This window comes from Uloborus diversus, unplaced genomic scaffold (genome assembly GCF_026930045.1).
Source record: "Uloborus diversus isolate 005 unplaced genomic scaffold, Udiv.v.3.1 scaffold_455, whole genome shotgun sequence".
NCBI classification, from domain to species: Eukaryota; Metazoa; Arthropoda; class Arachnida; order Araneae; family Uloboridae; genus Uloborus; species Uloborus diversus.
In genome coordinates, this window is record NW_026558632.1 from 128,885 (window position 1) to 144,497 (window position 15,613).

Sequence of the window (15,613 nt, forward strand, 5' to 3'; positions counted from 1 at the left end):
GCACCTTTCATATAGTGAAAGAATTTTTCCAAATAGGTGCAGTGGTTCCGGAGATTACCTCGAACATATAAACACACAAAAATCCGCCCTATCTCTTTATAATATTAGTAAAGATAACGAATGTTGCATCATTGGAATTGTTATTAAATTCGCTATTATTAAATTATTTTTAAAAACCTTTTTATGTTCAGAAATATTTACTAAAAAGTTGGAATCTAGACTGCATGTTTTCTCAACATTTTTTTGTTGTTGTGATGCAATACTAATTAAAATAAAACATGCCATACATAGTGCGACTCTTTTATTATATTTTACACTATTCATTCTTTGTAAAACAGGTAAAAAATAGCTCATCCTAATTAATACGTTTTTTACCTTCCAGACACAAATGAAATATGGTCCCTGTAAAACCACTTGACCGGGCGATTTCTTATATAAAATATCGACTTGGAAAACATTATGTAAGAATGGGTTTGACCCTCCCCCTAATTAAGGGTATGTAGAAGTTTTTTCACCCCCCCCCCTCGGGACCCTTACGTAATCAGTGAATGGCCACTTATTTTTTCAGTGAGAGAGAGGAGGGGGGGGGGGAGATTCAATTTGCTCAGGAACACATTTTAAAAATCTTTTAAACAAAACAATCAAATATTGAGAAAATTATCAGAATTGAAAATTATATTAACAAAACAGCTCATGGAAATAGTTTGAATCATGAACGTGATATTTTGGTTGAAAGTTCTGTACTTTTGTAGTTATTTCAAATTTGAGTGCAGTGAAGAAGAAGAAAATGTCAATATCCAGAAATAATTTTTGCACACAGGTAAAAAATTCATATTTTATGATTCATATGTTTGTATTGTTAGTCATTTATCAGGAAGGATTTTTTTGTTTTATATGTATTTAATGAAAATGGATATTTGAATATTGTTTTGCTAATGATAAAATTAGCAGCAGGTGAGCCGAACAGTTATTCTTAAATTGTTCACTGCTGCTGTAAGGAGGATATGTGTGCAATAATCATATATTATTGCACACATTTTGGCTTCTTCCTTATTACTGCCTTGATTAGCACTGTAATACAAATTTGTTGTATAAAGTTTTTGTATTTGTTCAACGTATATTATACAACAAATGAGGTATATCAGAGGACATCCCCATCGTCCGTCTCACTCTGACAGTAAGAAAGAAAAAAGGAAATTTCTGAGAGTGAAGAAAGTTGAAAAACTACTTCAGTTTTTTTGAGTGTAAAATGGTTTAGGATTCATACTAGACATTTCCTTAAGAAATCATGGTATAAAACTTTGTTGTAGGCCTTGAATGAAGTAGTTTTCTGCCTGATTTAAAATTAAGAAAATTTGTTGTTGTGAAGACCAAGAACAAATACATGTTGGCATTTTGACTCCTCTGACTGAGGTCAAAATACTTCTTGTACAAATGCAGCTCCATTTTGTGTTTCAGCGGTTAAGCTGGGGGTTAAAGTGCAATTTATTAATAATGATACTAATGTATACATTTATGATGTTTTTCAAAATTATTCAAAGTCTAACATTTTTCAGGAAAAAATATTTTAAAAAATTAAAAATTTTAACTATTGGAAAATTTAACATGTTCCTATTATTTTTTATGTGCTATTAAAAAAAACGACATTGTAAAATTCTATTTATGTCATAAGAAAGAAAAATCAAAGTTAAGGAAATGCATCTTTCCTGAAATTTATATTTGATACTTTAAAAACATCTTAGTGAAATTGAGGTTTTGGAAGTGTTGCATATAACGTTACACAATCCTTACTTTTTTTTCTTGCCTACTAAGTTTTTGTTGCTGCACATCAAATATTAATGTTTGCTCCATGCTTGTCTGCTTGACTGGATATTTACTTGAAACAGCAAGTGTATCCATCCTAGATTACCCTGGAGAATGATTCTTCTTGCAACTGTGTCGAAGCAAGCGATGCCGATGAATCGTCTTCTTTCGACTATGAGATGATGTTAGGAGAAGGAGATGCGTCCAAGTTATTGAAAGATGTCCCATGCTTGAAACCAGAAGAGAGCGGAATTGCTTATTATTTCGACTTGCATGGACATGCATCTAAGCGAGGCTGTTTCATCTATGGGAATTATTTTCCGGACATCGATAAAATGGTGATTCGCTTTTTGTGTACATATATTTTTCTGTTTTAAATCAAATCAGAATTATTAGTTAGATTAGAATCAAAGTGAATGAAGTGTTTTATGCCATAATTTATATGCTTGCTAGCTTGCTTTGGGTGCTAAACTTTGAATTATTACATAAAATTATCAAGGAACTGTGGTATAAACCTAGTAGCTGCTAACCCTAAGCAGACCTAGTGCACTCCCCAGAGAATGGCAAACATTCTTTCATATGGCACCACTATCGACAGATGTCATCACTTGAGAATTTTGGCCCCAAGTTTCTCCACTAGGTGGAGGCACCTGTGCTCTTATAATGCAAAACTGCCACAGGAACTTAGTTTTGTGAAGAGAGTTGTAAGCCGAACAAATACTCTAGGGCTTTTTTGCATGCTGCATAGTCATATGACATGGGTGCTGTCTATTTTCTACATATTAAAAATCCAACTACTCTAGCCTGCTTTGAAACTGTACCTTTGGGCATAAGAAGCCAACACCTAACAACTATTCTGCCATGGAAAGGTAACGCACAATAACTCAGGGTTCGTACGGGTCATGGAAATCCTGGAAAGTCATGGAAAAAAATTAACAGAATTTCAGACCTGGAAAAGTCATGGAAAATTGAAATTTTCATTGAAAGTCATGGAATTTTTTTTCAAGTCATGGAAAAATGTCCTGGACAAAGAGAAAGGAACAGTAGCTAAAGGAGCATTAGAAATCTTGAGTGATTTAACAGTATAGCACATAAAAGCTATTAAAAGTGGAAAACTGAACGTTAGAAAAATCAAATCTAAATTTCATATAGACATTTCATATAGGCATTCATATAGACATTTTGCTTATGCTCATTTCCAAATCTTACCAAGTTTGAGATTAAATAGTGCTATTCTCTTCGTGTAATGAGGTCATGGAAATTTTCATTGAAGTCATGAAAAAGTCTTGGAAAAGTCATGGAATTTTTTCATCCAAATAGAGTATGAACCCTGATAACTGCAATTGGTTCATTCTTTATTGTTGGTATGAATGGAATCCAAAACCTGTTTCTTCAAATATCTCTAAAACTTATTTCTGCAGATACCGTGCTTTACCTTCCCATGGCAGTACACCACCCTGTCAGCTACTGTGAAATAAATAAAAATTAAAATTAAAAAAAAAAACTTTTCTATGAACATTAGGTTTCATTTAGAAAGGAGGGAAAATCTAATGTAGGTTATGCACAGATAAAAAATTTTTATCTTAAAAAAAAAAAAAAGTTTTACAAAGGTACAAAAAAAGAAGAAGAAAAAGTTTGGTTTTTAAAAGAGATTTTTCTTGCCTAATTTATCACTGAAGGTAATCGAATTTCGCACACCATGGAAGGTCTGCAAATCTAGTACTGCAGTATTGTCACCTATTTTATTAGTGCTTTCTTTTTCTTCGCAGGTTGACTGCATGTTTCTACCCAAGTTGATGTCAATTAATTGTCCCTATTTTGATTTTTCTGCTTGTAATTTCTCAGCTGAGAACATGTATTCTGGGTCCAACTCAAACATACAAAGTAAAGAAGGAAGTGGCAGAGTGTCTTTATATGTTCTCACTGGCATCATTCATAGGTAAGTTTTTGATCTAGGTCATGTTCTTTGTTCACTCTTGACTGCAAACAATTAAACTATACCTTTGAATAACTGTGGGGAAAATCTTAACCAGCGGCAATGAAAAGTGCAGACTGAAACATGTTTTTGTGCATCAATCATTTGACCTGGAACGTATGGTCTCGTATCTAAAATTTTTAAGTACGCTAATTTAGAAGTGAAAAAAAAAAAATCTATAAAAGCCATGTGGTTCTGATAGAGTAATTTTAGTTCAGGATAATGAATAATATAAATGCAGTTTAACTCTCTTAATACAACCACATTTAATACAAAATTCCTGATAAAACCATCATTTTGTTTGTGAATGAATTAAAATGAAAGTCTCGGCTGAGACGAAGAAAAATTTCTGACTTCTTCACTGAAAATGTTTATTGTTGAATACAGTAATTTTTTTCTCTTTTAGAAATTATTCATAATTTTGTGAGGTTGAAATCCTATTATGTATCAAGAAGAAAATATAAAATCTTTTACATAGAAAATAAAGCCCGTGCTCTTGACCTGTGGGCATTTCAATTTTCTCATAAAACTATTTTGTAGATTACAATTTGTCCTTTCATTATGGTTTTTTTTCATCCCCCCCCCCCAAACAATTCAATTTTAAGAAGAATGTTTGATTTCTTCAAATGTCTTAATAATTAGATTACGATGTGTGTATTAGAGGTAATAAATGGGTCATTCTCAGAAAAAGCAGGAATTTTGCAGCTGATTTTTAAAAAAATGAAATTTTTCCTAATAAGTTAAATACTTAAGATTAAGTTAGATCTATCCTAAAGTAATAATGTAATGGTGGTTCAGATCAAGCAAGCAAATATTTTTCAGTTTTTTAAATTACTTTGTTAGTGCCATATCCATTAGGGTGGGCCGAAAAAACTTTTTTTGGAAATCTGTTTTTGGATAGTGCGGAAAAGTTGCTATATGGACCCGTTATTACCCATAAAAAATTTCGCTAAAATTGATTAATATATAGCCGGCGCTATTTGACATTGAAAAACGGAAAAAAAGGACAAAGATGCACTTTTTTCAAAAAAAAAAAGAGGGGGGGGGGGCAAAAATAAAAGTTTGAAGCTAGTTTCAACAAACATTAGAAGTATCTGTCAGTGCATTAGTTGAAATCCTCAAAGATTTTTATACATTTCGTAGGATATTTAGCTACGCTCCTTTAATACTGAAACATTGGAAAAATGGAAAAAAAAAAAAAAATTAAAAGTAGTTTCGAAATAAGTAAGTACTGAAATGTTACGCAATACGTTACCTAGAAAAAACAGTGAAAATTCAATCAATTTTATGCGACATTTTTACGCCAATTTTAAAAAATGCACACACTCAAATAAAAAATAGTTACATAAGATGCTAATTTTTTAATCTTTGGTTCCAGTAGTTTCTTCGGGATAATAAACGGCGCTCAACTACTTCTATTATTCCTAAGATTATTTTATAACTATTTATATATATTTGACAAATAGAGCCCTTGAGTAATAAAAAAATGTGAATCCTCTGAAGTCCTAACTGATTAATGAATTGAACGCAAGTATTCTTCTTTAAGAAATGCTGTAATTCTACACCTCCACAGCTGGGAGTTAAGCAATTAAAGGGGTGCTCTCTTGCGTCCAATGTCCACAATGAGTTGCCACTGAGGCATCTTATACTGGAATTGAACGGTTGCACAAAGTGGTCACATTCATATTCTGGAGCTATCGAACAACTTCTTAAGAGATTGTAAAAAAATCCGGTGGTCAAATTTGATAAAATTGACTGCAATCTTCTGGTTTTGGACATGGAAGATATAAAAAATTTAAGTATTGAACAACAATATTTGTATAGAATCTGTCTTGCTGTAAAAGATGGTCAGTTGTCCTTCAAGCGTGGCTGACAGTAGCCCAGGCAAACTCAGTCAGTCGTGCGCGATGGCTGACAACTGCAAACCATTTGTTACGCTTGTATATAGGCACTCCAACTCCATCAGAAAATCTTACAATACTTGTAAAGTATGTAATGTTAGTTTATGCTCCAATGTGGTTTGAAATAAAAATAAAACCGAACTGCCAGTACGGCGCCCAACATTTTTGGAAAATGATTTCTCTTGGAAGGCAGTTTCCAGACAATGTTAAGGAGATAATTTTCAAAGTTCTCTCAAGTAATGCATATTTCGCTCATCCTGAACAGCTACTGTTGACATTGTTGTTTGACTCAAGAAAATACATTCGGGAATTAGCTGTTAGGTGCATTCTGAACTCTAGAAATAAGAAGACGAAGAGCTCGGATGGTGTACGATTTTTTGAGCGTCCTAAACTCAATTTTGAAGCCGTTGATTATGTTGATTTAGTTGATTGGACAAACTGTGTTGTAACAGAGCCAACTCTTACAATGCATCTAAAAGACCAACAATGGAAAGAAATGTGCAAAGAACATTCTACAGAGTTTACTTTCGAGAAATTTCCCTGTCACACGCAAGCTGTGAAACGTTGTGTGAAACTAATAACCGAAGCTGCAATAAAAGTTCGTGGTGAAACTGCACGAGATGGATACATTCGTGCAAAACTTCATGCTAGGAAAGAACTTCCATCATTTGATAACAAGGGACAATATTATTCCAAAAAATAATATTCATTATGCATGAGGTATTATAAATCAAATTTGAAGATTTCTTTTTTAAAATTTTATTATCTATATATGTAATTCTAGAGAATGTATGATACTATTGCGTGATAATAATTACTATGATTGATAGTGCTATTTAATTAATTAGTCTATGATTTAATTTTGAAAAATATTTTCACATTGGTTTTTAAAGAAATTCAATATTTTTTCATTTTTCTCCAATTTTTGATGTCGGAAAGGAGCGGTTAAATGCTCATTAAAATCAATGAAACATTTTATGGGCTCGAACTGGCTCATTATATAACATTTTCGGTGCATTCCAGCAAAATATTTGGAATTTAGTTTTTTTAAAAAAATTTCGACAAAAATTCATTTTTCTCTTTTTTTTACGGTTTTTCAATGTCAAATAGCGCCGGCTAGATATTTTTTAATATACAAGAAATGTTTTGTGAGTGCTAACTAGCTCACTACGCAACTTTTGCGCGCTATCCAAAAATTGATTTCGAAAAAAAAAAAATTTCGGCTTATTTCGGCCCACCCTAATATCCATGGACAAACTTTGTCCACAGATGCAATGTCTACAGATGTGATAAAAACAACCATTTTCTACATTTAAGAACATGTGCTTTTGAAGTTTTGACTGAAAAGTTGTTTTTGAAAAGTTGAAAAACAAATATTTTATATTTAATATTATCAGTTCATTGAATTATTGTATTATCTTACCTAGTTATTTAAAATCTGTATGAGCTACAGATGTAATTAGTTAATCTTTACTTTTCATAAATCAAGGACAAAAAACTTTAAATAAGTATCACAGAAATCTCAAAGTAAGCTTCTGTTTCTGTCCCACTAAACAAAATGACTTCTTGAGAGTTGATCCTTCAACCAATACAGTTTAATGCTGCAACCTGGAAGAATTTATTGGCACTTTCTTTTCTGTCCACTGATTTCTCTGGTTACATGCATTAAACTTGCAATTAAATAAGTATGAAAATTAAATTTAACTTTAATTTTTTGAGAAGTGTGTACTAAATGTGTACTTGATCGAAAATATAGCTTAAATAGCTAATTTCTTGTTTGGTGCATGAAATATAAAAAAATATGGAAACAGAAAAAGATGAGTGGCTACAGTCCACGGATGTGATAAATCACATTTTGTGGCCAAAATTTAAACAATAAATAAAATTTTTTTTTCTCATTTCGTAACTTCAATATATTCCATCAGTTGTATTAAAGTGTTTTATTCACTTGAATTAGTTTCTAAACTTTTATTCTTCATAGTAAAAAGCAGGAACACAAATTCCTGATTTTTCTGATAATGACCCAAATAGTAGTGATTTTTTTCAAATACAGTAGGCTCTCTCTTTAACGACTTCAAGGGACCACAAAAAATCGTCCTTAAGTTGAAAGCGTCCTTAAATAGAATGCTTTTAACACTATAGTGGAGCATCTGTGACCGTGAAAAGCCGTCGTCAAACAGGGAGCCAACTGTATAAGTGAGCAAAGCATTTAAATTTTTTCCCTTGGGTCACTTACAGTTGTTACAAATAACGGTTAATGTAAACAAATTAGGAGAATTTTGGCATTTTGCATTATCCAAGTACAGGTTATTTATATACACTAGTATATATAAATAAACAGAAGTGTTTATTTATATATGCTATCATGGAAAAAGGAAGGAAGCTGGTAAGGAAAAATGCTATAGATGAATTACAAACATGGCACAAGTGTAAATTCTTTTTCATGTGTTTTGACAAGACTTTAATCTCCCTTCTCACTAATACTTTTTGTCCTTTCAATTTTTGTTAAACTTTGAAATATCTTTGGAACTGGCAGATAAAAGCAAATAGCATATGGACTAATGAAAACATGAATGAATACTATTTTTTGCTGATTTCCATTAACACTTATTAGATCTTGCATGGTGCATGGTTTCCTTGTAAGGATTGGAAGTATAACAGATTTCTTTACAGAACTAACTACAATTAAAACTTTGAGAAACATTTTCTAATTTCTTTGTGTTAATCATGAATACTTATTATATTTCTCAATTTGGTTTTCATCAAAAAATTTTTTCAAACTAATTACAACTAAGGTAAACACCCCTGTAGTGGCCATTGCCAGGTTTATATTTGAAAAAACAGGATTCCAGGTTTTCCAATGGTTTCAAACATGAACGAGGTAATACCTTTGCTCGTTTGCACTTTTGAATCCTTTAAGAGACATGAAATACTATTTTTTCAAAAATAAACCTTGAAGTGGCCACTACTTAAGCATTGGCCATGACTGGTGTTTCACCTTAATTGATTCAATGAAAAAAAAAGAAAACTATCAGTCAAACCTTTAATATACTTGTCTATTTCAGCATAAGAAAGCAAGTTTTATTTCCAGGGAACTTTTATTTTTCATTCAAAAAACAATACTTTAATATTATTGACAATTTGAAAAATAGTTTCATTAGGAAAGTACCAGCCTTTGAACAGTTTGTATTGAAAATGTTATTTTATATGTTGTTAACAGTTTGTAAAACATTTCTTATTTTAAAATATGAATACAGTGAAGCACCATTTATACGTTTTTGAAGGGACTGCATAAAAAAGCGTATAAAAGAGAAAACGTATAATAGGTATATGTTAATATGTATTGGACTCTTCAGTGATAAATTTTTAAAAGGTACAAATGATAAAAACGTGTAAAAGAGAAGCATATAAACGGTGCTTCACTGTATCTACATAAATGTCAAATTTTGATTTCGTAAAAACTTCCTTTTGATGTTCATTTTAGTATCATAAAAAAGTTCTACTTAACTATTAAAAGTTTTTAAAACAAGTGAGTATATTTTTATGTAATTATTATTATTACTTTTTTAGCTATACTTTAGAATGTAACTATAACACATGTCGCTTCACAACAAATCAAAAGAAACCCAAGAGGTTAACAAATGATGTGCCTTCTCAAGTATTTTTTACACCGGAAATTTATCAGCAGGTTAGTGTTTTTTTCTCCTTAAGTTACATATTAAAGTTTTCTTAAAATGTTATCACAGCACATCTCAAAAAAAGTGCAGAAGTAATATATTACATAGAACTTATTTAGTATGTGCGAATACTGAATGGTGTTATTTTTATCTGAACTTCATCTCATATGCCAGGGGCTCTCAAACGTTTTCGACTCGCATCACCCTTTGTAGAATAAGAACTTTTTCACGGCACCCCAGTCCATCTCATTTATGTGAGGTAAGTGCATTAAATAAGGCCACCCTAAGGTTCATAATGTAGTATCTTGCTCATTTATGATTGAACTGGCTCCAGCTTTTGCATACTCACCAGATGACTCATAAAAATTAAGAAAAAAAATAAACAAGTGAAAATTTAAGTTTTAATTATGTTTTTCAGCAGTTTTAACAAAGAAAGACAGTTTAGCCTTATTAGGAACATGGGTTCCTTATAAGAAAAACTCTAGACAAGGATTACTTAACGCAGCGTTACTTTTTTTATACTAGTAACCTACAGTGTACTACATACTAGTAACTACTGCAGGGTGGCGACAGATCAGGGAAATCAGGGAGATCAGGGAAAAGTCAGGGAACTTTATTAATCAGGGAAAAGTCAGGGAAATATCAGGGAATTTTGAAAAATAACAAAAAATCAGGGAAAATTGATTTTATGAGGAAAAAAATTTTTTTTTTTTTGCATTACAAAATTAAGTACTCTAATTCCCTACACATTTTCTGCCAATTATTTGTTTTAAAAAAAAGTAAAATAAATGACGTGCGATTATACACTGCCGCATATTTGTGCATCTTTTTTACTAAACGTCAAAGTATTGAATCTTACTTATTAACCACAGGATGAACTTCCTAAGATTGCTTCTGTGTCTGTTAGGTTGTTTATTTTACCTAGCTTGAAATTTCCTTATACGCTCCCAATGCTACGTAATATAAACAACCATACAGGCAAAGAGGAAACCTTCATTCCTTTGCCTTTATTCCATTGTCTCGAATAAATTAGTGCACTGTAATCACGATTTCAAGAAGAAATCTTTGATTTTTGAATTAAGACCTTAAAACCTTAAAAGTTATTACTTCTTCGCATTTTTAATTTAATTACTAGAATTGAACTTTCGATTAAAAAAAAAACTTTGTTTTTTGCTGTTATACTATTTGTTGTCACCGCAGATTATAAAGGTTTTCTTTTCTTCAGACTTAAGGGATTCTTTAATTTTATAACCAAATTGTATTTTTCTTTCATATATTTTGAAATTAACTAATTGATTTTTTTTCTTGCATTTCAAAGTTGTTTGTTACAAAAGCAATCTAAGATTTTTTTTCGTTACATACTGACATCATTTGAAATAGAGTTAACTTGTGTACTTAAGTAAATATCTTTATTTTTTTATTGTTAAAATGCTGTATTCATTCATTAAAACCTATGTTATTGATGAGAGAAAAGCTCCCTATGAATGGATGTCAAATGGTTTCATCTGTTTTGCATAAATATGTCAATTAGTTATATAAGAACAACTACATTACTTCAATTCTTTCACTATTACTTGTTATTCTTGCAACAATTATTATACTGTTTGAAAACTTAGTTCAAAATAATTTCAATTACTTTTTAGTTCTATCATAAATACACATGTTTTTAAGAGTAATTTTAATAGTTTCTTAAAATTCTTATGCTAAGTGGTTTCTGGAAGTAAAATATTTTTTTTTTAAAATTTTCTATAATCTTTCCGTGTAGAAAAATTTAATATACTGTTTTGTAGGGGTTATTTTCCCAAAAAAATTGACTTGATATGTTTTTTAAAACCATTTTATTAAAAAAGTAGCATTTTTTTAAAATATCTTTAGTTCAACAACTTTACACAACTTAAAACGTTTAAAATACTGCATTTTATACAAACATACAATGGATTTCAAGTAGAGCAAAGAAAGAAAACATTATCATTGGTAACGTAAATCAGGGAAATTTGGTGAACCTAATCAGGGAAATCATGGAAAAGTCAGGGAACTTTTTTTCACAATTCCTGTCGCCACCCTGTACTGCCCCGGGGGTGTATTTCATGTACTAGTAATGTAATCCATGTACGAATGAAACTTGCCATTAAGTAAAGTCAGGTAGTTCTCATGTCACGCTTCTGGTATAACTTGTATTACCTGGTTTCTGTTGCCTGGTAACTAGAAACTGCTTGTTGATTTAACTGCTTTATCAACAATTAATGTTTCTGATGACGATGAAGTCATGATCTAGCAAATTTTTACTATGCTACATCAATGAGGGGATAACCTTATTGGTTTATAAGACCTTATTTTGCACACCCACCTTAAATATACATTGATACCATGGACACTTCGCGGAACCCCGCCTCTTCCTATGGCACTCAGTTTGAAAACCCCTGTCATATGAAAGAAATAAGAATCATGTTTCATATAATAGAAGAGTACATTTGATTTAAATGTAATGACTTTGATAAAAACCCTATTGACCGTACACACAGCCATGCCCTCAACAGGTACAAATCATTATTTTTTAAATACAAGATATTTTTTAGAAACTAGAAATTTCAGATAATGATGCACAATGGTTCCTTATACTTGTATTCAAATATATCTCAGTTAAAAGCCGAGGTCTAAAATTTTCGAGAATTAAGTGCAAATGCATGAGTAAAAATGTCTGATTTATGCAAATAGATTGAGCATATTGCTGCTTTATGATGTGATTGCAGATTTCAATTCGGTTTTCAAATGCAATTGTTTTTTTAAATGGAAAAATGAATTTTATTTTTAATTGCAGTAATTGCAAGATTTCCTTTCAATATTTCATAATTAACTTTAAAAAAAAGTGAAACTTGTCAATTCTTAATGAAGTCAAAGTTTGGCCCTTTTAACCAAAAAAGTTTTTTTTAAATAACTGGGGTGGGGGGGAGTATTTACTACAGTGAAACCTGGATATCTCAAATCTCCTTATCTCAAAACCCTTGATCTCTCGGAAAAAAAACCTCCTCAGCATTTTCCATTAAAACCCTTATGTATTTTCCATAGTTATCTCAAAATTTATTTTTCAAAACCCTTGGTATGTCGAAATTTTTGCACAGAAGCAAGTTTTTGTTGTTTTTCTTTGGCAATTTTTGTAGTAAAACTAGTTCCAGAGACTATTGCTTAACATTTTTCATCGCTTTTCTTTGAAATTTTGTGAATAAAGGATTGGGGCAAGATAAAAGGTGAGTGTTGGTATGAGGGGGTTGTTGTGTTTTCCCCAGAGCTTAGAATCTTTGCATTTCTCTCGAACATATTGTCTACTTTGAGGAAAGGGGGTGGATTTTTCGTCCATCAGTTTTCAAGCGAAAACGGAGAATGCGTTCCTCATTTCCATCATTTTGCTGTTTTAACTCCTGCAAAATGACTGCTGAGAACTTTTTGAATGTGGGGTTACTGGTTGAAGATAAAATTAGAATATTTAAATTTTTAGGTGAAAAAACCAAGTTGAAATTGTTGTTCAATTCAAAATCTTATCCTGAGTACTTTCGACAATTATAAAATTTCAAATCTAGTAAAATATTGAAGACTACTTTATTGTTCGTAATTCGAAGTGGTCCCATAGTACATGTATAAATGCATGTAGCGTATGTGTGTGTAATTGTGAGAGCTACTAAGTGTAATTTTTTTAAAACCTTGATAACTCAAAAACTCGACACCTTGAATTTTTTTTAAGTCCCGAGAGATTTGAGACATTGAGGTTGTACTGTATCAATATATTTAAAATTCATAAAACTCAGAAGAATAAGTAACACTTTGTGGATCAGCTTATGCATTTAGATTTCAGTTATCCTTAACAATCCAAAATTTCCTTGTTAAGGATACCTACCCACAGAGTCAGGGCCATACTTAAGAAATGGTTTTTAGGGTTAAAACCCCCTCCCCCAATTTTTCAAACAATGCTTTTTGTTGCACTTTTTTGCTGATAAAATTATTAATACTATTTGATTTTTTATTTACATTTCAATTTTGCGTGATAAACAAAATAATTATCGAATAATTGAAGGACTCGGGGGCAAGAATGTGATGAGCCACATGATGTGAATTTTCATTTGGCCAACTTGGAACTTATAAAAAATAGTTGCAGAATTTCTCAAAAGCATTATGTGAGGGCTGTTCAATAAGTAATAAGACTAAATTTATAAAAAAAATACAGAACAACTTTAATCTTCATAATTTGCATGGTTTTTTTAAGAATAACTTCTGCGGGACTAAATACATTTATTCCAATGTTCAAAGCCGTCTATGCAGAGTTTAGATATGCTTTGTTGCTTTCAAAATGTTTTCCTCGTACTTGTTTCTTAAGTTGAGGAAACAGCCAGAACTCACTGATGTAAAATAAATCTGAGATTGCACTTGCTAATAATAGCAGCAGTGTTAATCATTGTCTTTGTGATGGACATTGAAGATTGTCCCTCACGTTCAATATCTCACATATTTTGCCTTCCTTCCTTAAAAGTTTCATGCCAGTAAGAAGTACTGACTCTAAACATCGTTACATTGTTGAAAACTTCACGTATCATTATCAAAGGTCTGTGATGCTGATTTTTGCAGACGAAAACAAACTTGAATCGCATAACTTTGTTCCTATGACGCTTCCATTTTGTAAACTCGATGCATCTTGTAGGCGCCCACCAACAGGCTTCAATTCAAGCACAAGATACTCAGAAACATGAGTATGTACCCGCTAGATATCAGTAGCTTTTGTTAATACAGACAACAAACATTTTTCATGCCTCAGAAATTAACATTCCAGAGTGGTTTCGCGGCAGTGAAATTAGTCTTATTACTTATTGAACAGCCTACATACATTCTATATTCTGCAATACTAAAACTAGGTATGTTTTACTCCAAAGGACATAATCCATTGTCATGTTTATTTCAATTTTAGTTAAGAGAAACAAAAATTTTGATCATAAAGTCACTACTTGTTTCTTTAAATTTGAAAGTGCCGAACTTTATAATAGTCTGCAACTATAACATATCTTATGACTGCACACATCTATTATTTTGAGTTGTTAAAAATGCATCAAGTATTAGTTAGCGGTGAAGTTATGTTGTGTAAACATCAGGATTTTTTCCTTCAATTAATGAATATGTCAGATTTTACATTTGCTCATGTTGATGCCCATAAAGCAGCAGCCCCTCATTTAAATAACCCATTGAAACAAAAATCAGATGCACAAAAGAAATAAAATTTTATTGATACTTTAGATTTCATGAAATATGTGTTTGGTAAAACTCTCCCCGAAACAAAAGTTAAGAGCCACAGGGCCTCTATGTAGTCTGCACCTTGCTTCATATGCTGGAGGTCGTGGGTTGGATTCCCACCAGTGCCTTGGGTGTTATTTCCTCTCTTTGTGCTGTAAATCTTTCCGGTGTTGTCTTATCAGGGCTCCCAACACATTTTAGCCATAAAAAGAGTAAAAGAGGACCACTTTGAATCAAAAAGGGGACCAAAGAGGACCAGTTAGGATTAAAAAGAGGACCTAGGGAGGACCATTCATAGTTAAACCCAGGGAAGCACCAAAAGGCAAATTAGCTGCCTGGCACTAAATACGTGAAGATAATTCGTTAATTAACCACAATAATGATTTTTAATGATAAATCCTTATCACCTTCTGCACAACTGAATTTTCTGTGCATTGAATTATATTATTTACACAAACATTTGGATGGGGGGGGGGGGGTGACAAGCAAGCATGTAACTGACCATCTTACAGAGTAACTTTAATTGTAAAAATAAATTTTCTACTAATTAACAGGTAAAAAGTGGCTAATTAAAAATAATCACCTAAGTGACCGATGAATTAGTGCATACCTAATAAAGACTTTTTAGATACAGTTATTACAGTAAACATCATAGCACATAGTAGTTTACAAAATTTTTCACATAATCAGTTTAAAGAGAATTCATTTTGATATAAGATACCGCAAGACAAGAAGATATAGTTTAGAGGCCAGGAGGTCCCCTCCCTTGGTTTTTACACATATTTCCAGCCTAAATATGGTAAGTTTATATACATATGAGAGTTTATGACCAAACACCAAAGCAGGAGGTAATTTCTGGCTACGCTACTGACTAACTAAGTTCAAAAATATTAGAGGATTGCAAATCATTTATTAGTATGCTAAGTATCCAAATCATTTCTTCATATGTATGTATTAGTCATTCGGGCACCAAAAAATATTGTAAT

General features: G+C 31.7%; 1 protein-coding gene across 1 annotated transcript in view; it reads left to right on the top strand.

The window, feature by feature from the left end:
- Nucleotides 1–9,373, top strand: part of LOC129233486 (cytosolic carboxypeptidase-like protein 5) — a gene marked incomplete at its 3' end in the record, with an annotated part of 51,553 nt that extends 42,180 nt beyond the window's left edge. The window contains exons 6-8 of the mRNA XM_054867507.1: nt 1,905–2,141; nt 3,573–3,742; nt 9,250–9,373. Coding sequence (XP_054723482.1) covers nt 1,905–2,141; nt 3,573–3,742; nt 9,250–9,373 — 531 coding nt within the window. The remainder of the gene's footprint in view (nt 1–1,904; nt 2,142–3,572; nt 3,743–9,249) is intronic.
- Between the last annotated feature and the right edge of the window lie 6,240 nt (nt 9,374–15,613).